Source organism: Nyctereutes procyonoides, unplaced genomic scaffold (genome assembly GCF_905146905.1).
Source record: "Nyctereutes procyonoides isolate TBG_1078 unplaced genomic scaffold, NYPRO_anot_genome, whole genome shotgun sequence".
Lineage (NCBI taxonomy): Eukaryota > Metazoa > Chordata > Mammalia > Carnivora > Canidae > Nyctereutes > Nyctereutes procyonoides.
In genome coordinates, this window is record NW_026575052.1 from 51,889,149 (window position 1) to 51,901,481 (window position 12,333).

The 12,333-nt window shown below is 64.8% G+C and overlaps 1 protein-coding gene across 1 annotated transcript in view; it reads right to left on the reverse strand.

Moving 5' to 3' along the window:
* ADARB2 (adenosine deaminase RNA specific B2 (inactive)) overlaps positions 1–12,333 on the reverse strand; it is a 337,200-nt gene that overhangs the window by 31,291 nt on the left and 293,576 nt on the right. Inside the window, exon 4 of the mRNA XM_055332832.1 lies at positions 1,257–1,371. Coding sequence (XP_055188807.1) covers positions 1,257–1,371 — 115 coding nt within the window. The remainder of the gene's footprint in view (positions 1–1,256; positions 1,372–12,333) is intronic.

Consider the following 12,333-nt stretch of genomic DNA (forward strand, 5'->3'; position numbering starts at 1 on the left):
AGCCCCGGGCAGCAGTTCCCGGCCTGTGCCTCCCCTCGTCGCCCCCAGGCTATGTCCGGGGTGGGGCCACGTGTTTCCTCGTCACCCCGCTGGGTGTGCAGAACGGTGCCCGCGTGCAGATGCGTGTGACCAGTGGCTGCGGGAGGGAGGAACGCCCCGTCCAGGGGAGGGGTCTTGACGGAGGTGGACCCTGGCGCTCAGTTTGGAGTATTTGGCTTCCGACCAGGAGGCGGTGTCTGGGCTCCCATGGGGGGCGCTGGGCTTAGCAGGCGCACACAGTGCTGTCCCTGGGGGAACTGAGTGGCTTTTCCTCGGCGCATCGTCCTCCTAAAGTCACTGGTCCCTGTCCCAGCACTTCACGCGCCTTATTCCACTCAGCACGTTAGGGCAGCGGAGGCACTTCTATCTCTATTTTGCTCAGAGGTCGGCAATGGAAAGGTCGAGTGATGCACGCCCTTGTGCCAAGGCCCCGGGGTCTCATGTCCTGCATGCGGCGGGACCCGAGGAGCCCTCAGGGTGGAAGGACGGGGACGGTGGGCCCACTGTCTGCCTTCCCACTGCCTGTCCACATGAGTACAGGTCCTCCTGTAGGTGGTGTCCCGCGTGGAAGTCAACCCAGAGGCAGTTATTTCTGCAGCCTCGTTTGGGGTCGGCCATCACCAACCCTGCAAGCGGAGGCAGTAGGATTCGAAGCACCAGCCAGTTAGTTACCACTCATAGATGATCTCACCACAACTGCGGAACACGAGCCATCGTGTCTCCCGCCCCGGCGGTCCGAGGCCACCACCTTGCCCTCCTGTCCTGCCGCTCGTGGGGCGCAGGGTCCCATGGCCGCGAACCGTCCGTCAGGAAGGAGGGCACCCTGTCTCTTTGCACCGCCGCAGCCAGTGTCCTCAGGGCAGGGGACCTGCCGCAGGGAGGCTGCGGCGGGAAAGCCTCGTCAGCCACCCACCCGGGGTGCTCCGTCGGTGGCCGGCCTCAGGCTCCAGCCGTAGCAGCGCCCACAGCCGTGGCGCTCCGACCCCGAGGTGGGGCCTAACGGGAAAGGCCCCGGCAGGGACCACACGCGGCCTCTGGGCGGGCGGTGGGCGCTTGGGCACAGCCATGACTGGGGGCCACGGCCCCCAGTGGGTCCTGGTGCCGTGTGTCCTCTCACGTCTTCGTGGGGAAGACAGGCGCCTGGTCCCCAAGGTCAGGCAAACATGAGGTGTGCGTTGCGGCAGGTGGGATCCCACCAGGGGAACGGGAGGCGTTACCTGTGGTCATGACGATTCCTGCCAGGGCCTTGTGGCGGGCGTGCGCGGACGCCAGGCCCACGGTCAGCTCGCGGAACTTCTGCGTGACCAGCTGGGACACGGAGTCTGCGAATTCCTGAAAGACACAAGCACCAGGCCTGTTTGACGGCTGAGCGGCGGCGTCCGGGCCTCCCGCCCTCCACGCCGTCCCGGGCACCCCCGCCTGCGCTGGGCTGACGCCCCGGGGCCTTGGGACAAGCAGGAGGTGTGCAGAAGCGGCGGCAGGCCCTGGTTCTGAGGGGCCCCGCCTGGCCCCGCGCCTGAGCACAGCCACTGTCCCGCCTGTTGGGGGGCCCGCCTGGGCTCCCGTGGGGGGGGGCGCTCGACCTACAGACGCCCGGGGGCCGGGCGGGGTCCAGCGCATAGACGCCCACCGCCTCGGGTGCCTCCTGGCCGAGCTGCAGCCCGTGCCCACCCCGCGGGCTCCCCCGTCGGGTTTCTGCACACGTGCACATGCACACACGTGTGCACTCAGAGACACGCACACGCAGGCACACACGAGCACTCGCAGAGACGTGCAAGCACACGTGTGCTCAGAGGTACACGTCTATGTGCACACAGTGCAGCCAGAGACAATGCACATGTGCAGGTCCCCACACACTTGTGAGCTGCATACACACGGGTGCACACGGGTGCCCACATCACGGTACACCCCCCCACACGCGTGCACACATACATTCAGGAGGTGCACACACACACACACACACACACACACAAGTTGTCGGAATCCCACTTGTTGGGTTTTCCTCGTGTGGCCCGTGTCCCTCTTAGAGCAGCTCATCTACGACGAGGCCCAAGACTGTGGTTTTCGTCTCCCCCTCCCTCTCACGCGGCCCCCCAGGTGGACGGGTCACTTCTCTGCTGTGGGAGGCAGGCGGTGGCGGTGCCCGCGGGCAGTGGACACAAAGGGCTCTGCTGTGAGTCGTGTGGGCCCATTTTCCTGATTTATAAGGTGATCCTCCTCATTCCCGCCCGACGGTGCCTTCGTGAGCACCGTGAGCGTGTTACATGCGTGGCTTGCCGCCCCCTGCACGTGAGTGCTCAGGAAGGTGCCCCTTCTCTCCTCGTGATTATTACTATCATTTCCCTGGTGGCCGCAGACCAGCCGCCTCTGGGTGGTTATCCTGGGCGGGGGGACGTGGCCCGTCTCCGGGTGGTGTGCAGCTCCACCTGCCACCGGGTGTCAGACACGGTGCTACAGGTAAGAACAGGTCTCAACACAGGCGCCAAAGAGCAAGAAAGGAGACGGTTTTATAAAAATCCCGCTTGCAGGTGGTCAACACGTTCACGTGGCAGCAGGCCTGCCTCCCCCACCAGAAGCCCGCCCGTGACAGCAGTGGGGCATGCGCTCCGTGGGTCTGCGCCCTACAGCCGGGACCCCCAGGCCCCACAGGGGGTGCAGACCCTGGCTCGGCCGCAGAGGGTCGCTGCCGTGGGTGAGGCGCTGCCCCTCCGCTGGGAGCTGTGGAGCCAGCCCCGGGCCTGGAGCCGTCCTGACCTTTGTTACCTGGGCGCCGAGGTCCTGGGGGACCGGGCATGTGTCCCAGGCACATGGCATGTGGGCTGCCGTGACCGGAACCAGGGACCGCAGGCGGGGTGGCTCGGAGCCATGGACTCCGTTCCCTCCTGGCCTGGGGACAGCAGCTGAGGGCAAGGTGCCACAGGCCACTCTCCCCCGAGGCTGCGGGTGCGTCCGTCCCTGCCTCCTCCAGTGTGTCTGTCTGTCCCTGCCTCGTGCGAGGATGCCCGGCCCTGGATTCTGGGCCACCCTCAGCTCAGCTCTTCACAGACGCAGACGCAGGACATGGGAGGGACACCGGGAGGACATGGGGAGGGCACAGGGGGACACATGGGGAGGACACAGAGGACACGAGGGGCACAGAGGTCATGGGCAGGGCACAGGGAGGACCCGTCGGCTCCTCCGACAACAGGTTAAGTAGTGGTAGGACCACGGACGGTGCCCCCAGGTGTGACTGTCAGGAGCAGCAGGACCGATTCTGTGCGTCACTGCTGGTGGGGACAAGCGCCTCTTGGCCCCCGTCCCCGCCCCCGTCCCCGCCCCGGGGACCTGCTGGGTGCGCTGGAGCCCGGAGCCCGTGTCTCGGTCTCTCTCCGTGTGTGAGGGGGTCACGGTGCGCGTGTCCTCCAACGTCTCTGCTCCGCGTCGCACCCTCTAGCTCCCTTGGCGCCGCCGCCAGCGGCCAGGTGTCCGTCTTCGTGCTGAGCCGTAGCTGGCAGCCGAGGGGCTGTGGGCGGGCACTGGGCTGCCCCCCTGCGTGGGCGCCATGGACTTGGCGGCTGTAACATTGGGGCCACCCTGGAGTCCGCGTTCTCCTCTCCTTTGGAGAACACGAGTGTTTGCGGGCGGGGGTGGCTCCACTCCGACCTCCCGGGCCCCCAGTTCTCCTGCCGCAGGGCCCGGGGCCTCCTGTGTCTCCGCGGCCTCGCGACACCCGAGCTCTCCCGACGGGCGAGGCGGGACCGCACCATGGTTGTGACGTGTGTGTCGCTGACGGCCTGTGGTGTCAAGCATCTGTCACCTGCCCGTGCGCCGTCTGGGTCTTGTCTTTGGAAAAAAACGTGTATCCAGGTGCTCTGCCCGTGCTAACTGGATTGTTTGTTTTCTGTCTTTTATTTTTGGTGCTGATTTGTACGCGTCTTCAACGAGTCTTGGATGTTAGTGCCTTGCCGGACGTGTCGTGTGTCGGGGTCGTCTCCCGCCCAGCCTTCGCCTGCCACGCGGCCGCTGGCTTCCGCCTGCAGGTGCGGCTTGGACCCTGGGCCACGTGCTGCGCTGAGCAGGCCCGTGTGGCTGCGAGTGTCCCCTCCTTGACGCCGCCGGATGTCCAAGGCGGAGGCATCTCTGCTCCGTGGGGACAGGCCCCAGAGGGCAGCGTCCCAGCCGCTGGTGATAACATAAAGTGCTCAGAAAATCAGCTCCAGCGTCCGTTCCGCGGAGGCGCAGACCCGCTGCCCCGTGTGCGGTGCCTGCGTGTCCTGCTCGACCCCACGGAGAAGCCGCTGCCCACACTGCAGGCTGTGCGCGGGGGCCGGGCCAGGGGGCCGGGGGGGGGGGCGCGAGGCCGCTTCCCTCGCTGTGGCCCCGGGTTCCTGCCAGCTCCGCAGGCCGGTGTCAGCGCGGGCGCAGGTGGACGGCGGGCTGCCCCCCGAGGTCCTCCCGAAGGACGCGCCCCCCCACGGCCTCGCCTGACCCCAAGCGCTGCATGCAGGCCCTTCTCCAAACACAGCCACTCCGCGGTGCGGTTACAACACGGGGACCTGGGGGGACAAAAGTCCCGCCCACAGACCTGTGACACGCGCTGTGGTCTCAGTGACCTTCCTGGCAGTGGTGTCACGCGTGGGTCTGGCTGTTGGAGGGTGAGGAGCCCCTTGTCTCTTGTCCCGTGTCCCCTGGCTGCAGGCCCCTGGGCTGGAGCCGCCACGGAGGGGCCGGGCGCCCTGCTGCCCACCCACTGCCAGCCCTGAGCGGTCACGGGCTCTGAGGATGTGGAGTTTCAGCAATGGCTCTGCTGACCCCGGTGGCAGGAACGCGGGGAATATGTCATAAAAAGGCAAGTAAGTCCTGACACGTCACAGAAGAGCAAGGAACGCACGCGCGGAGCACCATGTCCCACAGCAGACCCAGCAGGCGGTGTCCATCCAGGGGAGCCACCCGTAGCCCGGGCACCTGTTGGGGCTCTGGGGGGCGTCGGGGGTTTTGGGGGCTCTGGGGGGCTCTGGGGGGCTCTGGGGGATTCTGGGTGCTCTCATAGGCTCTTCGGGCCTCTGGGGCTTCTGGGGCCTCTGGGGGGCTCTGGGGGGCTCTGGGGGGCTCTTGGGGGCTCTGGGGCCTCTGGGGGGGCTCTGGGGCCTCTGAGGGGACTCTGGGGGCTCTGGGTGGCTCTTGGGGGCTCTGGGGCCTCTGGGGGGGCTCTGAGGGCTGCAGGCCTGACCGCGTGGGTCGGCCACTGTGCGCAGTTCCGTCGCCGCTTAAGAACATCTGTCGGACGTGCAGCGGTTCTGGGCGTCCCTGGAGGAAAGTGTAGGGTCCAGGGGCCTGTGAGACGGGTCATCAGGCGCCGGCCACTTGCCCGGGTTGCGGGTGCTCTGCTGCGGGTGGGGGGCGGACAGGTGGGTCCCGGGCAGGGAGGGCTAGTGGGGTGCGCTGGCTCCCTGACCCGCACCGGCCTGGACCCCCTGCCCCTGCCCCGCTCTGGGGCCGCCGAGACCTCCTCGACGCCTCTGCCCAGCCCTTTCCCATTCACATCTGGCAGGAAGGGCGGAGCGGTCTTGCACTCTGCTCCCTGGGGTGGCAGCTCAACCCACTGAAGTGAGGACAAGGGCCTGGTGTGCTGTTCAGGCCCACCTGGGACGCGGAACCCGTGTGGCAACCATCGGGGCCGTGTGGACGTGCCTGGAGCCGTGACCCTCGCTGACCTGGCTGTGGGGCTGGAAGGAAGAGAATCGGAGGGCACCGCCGGCCAGTCCTTGCGCGGATCGGAGCCCCAAGGAGTGGACGTGCGTGGTCGTGGGGGCTGGAGGAGCCTGCCCGGCCAGCCGCCCTTGCCTGCCCGCCACTACCTGGGGGGCTTGGTGGTTAGCGGGTGGCACCCAAGCCTGCAGCTGCCGGCGGGGCTTGCGGGGCGGGTGCACGTGGATGACGTGGTTGATTGCAGGGGCTCCACACTGGGCGCAAGCGTGGGGTCCGCACCGGGAGGTGCATCCTCGCTGCCTAACTTAACGCCAGGCATTTTTTGTTTTAATCACTTGGGACTGAACATGCAGTCACTTCTGGTTGCTGCAAACCCGCCTGGCACTTGGTTTATGGCAGAAGCTGCTAAGGTGCCTAGAAGCAGCTCGCGTCACGGATTCTTTCTATAAATGCAGATCCTGGGGTCCGCCCGGGGCCGCAGGGGTCCACCCGGGGCCACGGGACACACGGCACATGGACTGCTACACGCCACTCGAAGAGCATTTTCGTCCCTCGTGGGTCAGGCCACAGTGTAGTGTTGTAGTGTTGCGTCCTAAATCAGTAAAGTTAATTAACGTTTCCCCGACCGTGAGCACACAGGCCCTCCCTACGACTCCCAGCCGCAGCCTCGCGTCCCCGGGCTGGTGCCACGTCCATGCCGCCGCCTCCTGCTTGAGTCACGCGGGTGTCACAGGCGGTGGCCACCCTGTCCGCCCTCCACGGGGTTCCCAGTCCTCCTGTGGGCCCAGGGCTCCTCAAGCCGGGTCCTTGCCCGGCTCGTCCTCCGAGGGCAGCTTTTCTTTGTCTTCCGTGTGTCACCAAGTGTGGCCCCGTGGACAAGGGGCCAGGAGGGCCCCTGATGTGATGGTCATGGTGACGGCAGCTGGGGCTGCGCTGAGGTCGCTCCTCACACACTGTGAACGGGGACAGCGGGATGGGAGTCAGCCGTCAGCATGCCGCCCGCGCCTAAGGGGCCATCAGCGCTCTGTCTGCTGGTTTTGTTAACGATCATGTGAATTCATGATCGTGTAGATGGCCCACAATGGGCATCCTCTGTGGGGCTGGCCGGGTGGGGGCGTGGTCCTCCATGTGGGTCAGGTGCAGTGTAGACGGCCCACGATGCGCGTCCTCCGTGGGGCTGGCCAGGGGGGAGCGGGGATCTGCAGGAGGGAGGTGGAGGCAGGAGCAGCTGCCAGCCTGAGGGTGCCCAGGGCTGTGACCATGAGGGGAGTAGCTATGGGGGGTGGGGTCCACGGAGCTCCCCGTGGTCCTTGCAGCCCCGTCCCGGTGAGGGTAGCGGTGGTGGCCTTGCAGAGGTCCCTGCGGTTTGGGTGGGGCCGCGAGGCTGTGCCCCATCCTGCGTGGAGGCCGGCTTGGCAGGAGGAAGCCCTGCACAGAGCAGCTCTCAAGACCCTCACCCCAAGACTCGGGAGAAACGGACAGACGTCGCTCGCAGCATCAGCCCTTCGCTGACCAGGAAACAGCGGCGTCGGCTGTACCGCTCCTGGTGACCGAGAAGGCGCCCGCGGGGGCCCTCGCAGCGGCGGGGGGCGCGTCCTTCGGGGCGGGCCCAGCCTCCCGGGACACGGGGCTCGTCCTGGCAGTCACCCGGGGCTCCGACGCGCCCGGATCTGCCGTGGGCAGCGCGGGGGCCATTCATGCACGAAGGCCGCAGGCCGGACGAGTGCAGTGGAAATGGTGAGCGAGAGGATGTGGCCTCTGGCTGAGTGAGAGCGACTGTCGGGTGCTTCCGGCCCCAAAGGCTTAGTGGGGAAGGTGGCCCTGTGGTGGTGACCGCGCGTCACCGTGGAACACGCGCTTCGGCTTCAGCCGGAGGTTGCCGCGCTGCCCGTTGGCCCCAGGTACCGTGGCAAATCACCAGCGTTATCCCAACAGGAAAAATAAACTCTGAGCGGGAACACCGGAAGACTCACACTGCACTCGTTTCCAACGCTAATATTTTGAATGCCATAAATAAATAAAATGTGTTCAAGTTTGCAACAGCAGTCCTCAGGGTAAAATTGACATTTAGCCAAAGTGGGAAGGATATTAAAATCGATAGATTATGAAAGAGAAAAAGCCTCCGGTAAATATTTTCTCGTTGAAATCCTGTCTTTAGGTTTATGATGCTGAGATACCGGAAAGGTTAGATTTGCATATGGGTGGGGCCGGGCTGGATCTGGGAGCTCAGGGCACCCCCCGCCCCGGTCCCTTCGCGCCCACGGGGCGGCCCCCCGCATGATAAGTTTGGGGAGCACTGGGCAGGTGGCTGCCCCCAGGGGTCGTGGCCAGCCGGGCCCCCCTCTGGAACCGGGCAGTGCAAGGGCGGCTCCCAGCGGCCCCGAGAGACCTCGCTGAGCGGCTCCGTGCCCACGGCCCTTCGCGTGTCCGTGGAAGGCGTGCCTCGAGGTCCCGTCATGATTCTGGCTTGCCGACGATGGCCATCAAGCCTCATTAATTTCCGGGCCTGACTCTGTAACTCAGATGAGCGGACTCTTCAGTTTCTCTACCTCGAATCATGCAGGGGCCCTAACAGACCTGAAGGAAGTCACGGCAGATGAGGATGTCCTGACTGGGCCCCCGGGGCAGAAGAGGCCTGAGCCTGGAGTCCCAGAGGTGGGCCGGTCACCCCTCGGAGGCGTGGCGTCCCCGTGTGTGGCACGGCGTCTGGGCGACCCGACGGCCTGGTTCCGATTCTCCGGCGGGGACCTGGGTGATGCGCTTTTCCCTGGGGGACGCCTGCCATGTCCCCAGAAGCAGTGGCGCTCGGGCGGCCAGGGGCCACGGACGGAGGAGGAAACCAAGGCCGGGAGGCGCTGCTGTGGGTCAGCACTTCCGTCATCCACGGGCCGCAGGGACGAGCCAGGTGAGGGGCCGTGCTGGGGCCCGGGAACCGCGGGGCCTGACCAGCTCCCTGGGAGGACTCTGCGCACGCGGCCCCCAGTCCCAGTGCCAGGCTGGCCGCACGTGGCCCCTCAAGCCCCTCCTGTGGCTGGGGTCCCTGCCCAGGGGTGGCAGCAGGATGTGGCGTGGGCTCCAAGGCCAGGACGTCCTGCCGTCTGGCAGCTTGCGTCTTCCAAGCATGGCCGTGCCGGCGTCGCCCGTCCTGCGGGCTCGTCTGGCCGCTAACCCCCGCGTGCCTCCTCTGCGTCCTCCCCTGGACACCGTCCCAGCAGACACGTGACCTGCGCCTGGTCCCTGGGGTGCTCCCTCCTGGAACCCAGCCAGGAGGAATCCCGAGAGGGGCCCCCAGGCCACAGCCAGCACCACCCTGTGTCCCCCGGGCACCCCCAGGGAGGGGACCTCAGGCCCAGAAGCAGAGGAGCACCGTCCCCGCCGAGCCCTGACCGCACGGCAGGGGCAGGAGCCCAATGAAAGCCTGGCTTGCGAAGCTGCTGCGTGGCGGCGTGGCTCGTTAGGCCGCGGTGAAGAACGCAGACGAGGCGGGCCGGTAGAGACCACGCATGGACCACGGGGCCCTTGGCCGGGGCTCAGGGTGGATGCTGGAGTCGTCCTGGCCCAGACTCAGACCCTGGGGTTGCTGCTGGACCGTGGCCCGACTCTGAACGTGACGTAGGCCTCGGTGTCCTCTTCTCTGAACGTGGAGTTGGGCCGATGGCCCGGGGTTATCCCAGGTGGGACCGAGTGGGGAGGCGATGCCTGAGGCCGCGTCTCGAGGGCCACCCGTGGGTGACGCGGCTCTTGCCCAGACACGTGCAAGACAGAGTTTCTTAGAAACCACAGAGGAACGCTTGTCACTTCCTTGTACGAAATGAACGTTTTGTCGGCAACCAGCCGAGTGAGGGACCCGCTGGGCACAGTCGAGGATGCACAGAGGCGGAACCTCGTGGAATCCTGAGTCAACCCTGACAGCGCTGCGGCCCGTCCTGCTGGCTGTGTTCCCGGCGCCCTGGCCCCCCCGAGCCCGGCCCCGCTGTAGCGCGGGCCCCCGGAGGCTGCGCTTGGCCCGCTGTCGCCCCCACAAGGACACAGAGCCCGGCCTGGGGAGAGCGTACATGCGTGTCACCCCGTCCAGCGAAAACGTCAGTCAGTTCTGGGCCGAGCTGAGCTCTATACTTGATCTTTCCTCAGCTTTAAAGTTGTGACCACTCTTCCACTCGGGAGACAGTGTCCTTGGCAACAGCGCGTTTGAACGTCCCATGTTGTCCAGAGCCGCGTGGCCCCGCGCTGTGGGCTACCCGTCTGCTCATGGTCCCCTGACTTTGGCCCCTTCTGTCTGACTTCACCCTCGGGCCACATTACTGTGTGACTGTTGGCACGAGCGTCACCCCGATGGCCCAGATGCCAGGGGACGACTCCTCCTCACTCCCCTTGGCAATCGCAGCGTCAGCACGCGTGCACCGTGTGCCCCAGTCAAGGTGTGTGTTTGCCTCGGGGGCTTGGGCCAGCGCACCTGGCTCCCGAAGCGCCCCCAAAGGTGGGCGGGAACAGAACTGGAGCTGTCACTGGGGAGTGCTCACCCCAGAGGAGCCACGGTGCACACGGCATGCGCAGCACTTCCACACTCACTGCTACACCCGTCCCCTGGGGGAAAGAATAAACCAGAACTCATTGAGCAAGACGCTGATGAGGTACAGAGACGAGGAAGACAAGGTCCTCGGAGTGAAGAGGCCCAGCATATGACGCAGGAAACAGAACCCCGGTGATGGACGGAAGCTGCCATTTCTCAAGGACGTGCCACGTGCAGCTGCTAAGCGCCCGGCACGCCGTTTCCCTTGCTGGACGTTACTGTCCTGGGGGTGGTTGCCATGTCACCCTGCTTTACAGAGTGGCAAGCTCAGGCCGAGACAAGGCCGCCTCCCTGCCCGGAGCATGGGGCTCCCGGGCGCGCTCCTGCGGTCGGACCCCAGGGCCCATCTGCCTCCGGGGAGCCAGTGGGGCGCAGAGCCCGTGAAGGCGCGGCTGTGTGGCTTGCGTTCTCAGACCAAACTGAGCACCTGAGCCTGACGAATGCAGACCCAGCCATGGAGGCAGGAGGCAGGGAATGTGGAATTCTGCATCTTACACAAGGTTTTTTTTAAAGATTTTATTTATTCGTTTATGAGAGACACAGAGAGAGGCAGAGACACAGGCAGAGGGAGAAGCAGGCTCCATCCCTGCAGGGAGCCCAACGCAGGACTCGATCCCGGGACCCCGGGGTCACGCCCTGAGCTGAAGGCAGAGGCTCAACCCCTGAGCCTCCAAGTGCCCCACACATATTTGGGTTTTATAAGTGTCTTCACTGTAGGAGTTTAAGGAGCAAATGACCCCTGGTAATTGGAGAAGGAGGACTTTGCAGGGGACAGGAAGCCACCTGGGGCTGCGTACAGGCCCGCAGATCCCTCGAGGACCACCGAGTCAGAATGTCAGGCCACACGGCCCGCTCTAGCATTGTCTGCAGGCTGCTCAGGGATTGGAAAGTGCAACGAACCAACAGCGATGTGTCGTCTCGTTGGCCGAGCTCCGTGAGCCTCCCCTGAGCTGTGCTCAACCAAGCCTGCCGTCTGGGCCTCCGTGTTCCTCCCCGCATCACTCAATCTCCTCAAGACCAGAAGCCCCCGCTCTCCCTACCTGACCCAGGTCCTTGTCCCCCGCTCCCCCAGGTGATGCCTGACCACCTGGCCCGTCCTCAGCAAGGGTCCTGTTGGTCAGTTTAGCCAGGACCGCCCTCACCCCCGATGTTTCCTCTCTGTGATTTCCATGCGCTGGCCCCGCCTGCTCCATGGCTGTAACCCCCACTTCCCACGCTGCACTCGCTCCTGCCGCAATGGCCCCTCACCTGCCAGGATCGTGTGACACCTGGAGCCGGCCTGCGGGTCAGCAGTCGGGAGAGACAGCTGGGCTGGCGTGGGCCAGGCCCTCCACCTCTCCTGGGGTTGGGAACGGGCCACCTCTCCCTGCAAGAGCAGGGGCATGTGCCACGAGACATCGGCCCATCTTACCATGTGGTTGTCTTGGGCCCCCATGCGGCTGCCCGTTCCCTCTCACCAGCTCTGTGCCGCCCCCCCCATCTCCTCCGTTGGCTTCTGCAGGCCTCACCCCACTCGGTGCCACACTGTGACCCCCGCCAAATTCGGCTCCTCAAGGAAGACTGTGACCCGTATGCCTCCCTCTTCCTGTGTCGAGACCAAACAAATCCAGGGGCAGTGGAACCTCCCAGCAGTGAGGTTCCCTCTGCTGCTGCCTCCACAAGGGGATGGGATTTTGCTGAACAAGAGGATTCTCTGCCAGTGGATAGGAAGACCCTCCTACGTATTATGGGATAGATATGAGTAGACAGGGCTGGGGATGGTCACATCTGTAAATAAAATTTCATAGACACGAAGGCACTTTAGGTCAGGTATTGTGGCATTTTAAAATTCTACAAGGTTACAATAAGAATAAACAGTCTAGGAAAAATGAGGAATATAGTTTTTTTTTAAATAAATGATCTGCATAAAGTAAAAAGAGGGAGATAGTTATGTGAATGGCTCATGCTATGTTGATAACAAAGGTTAAGTAACATCAGGAGCTGACCTTCTCTCTCCCGTGTCTGATAAATAGATTACACTACCCATTTTCTGCTGT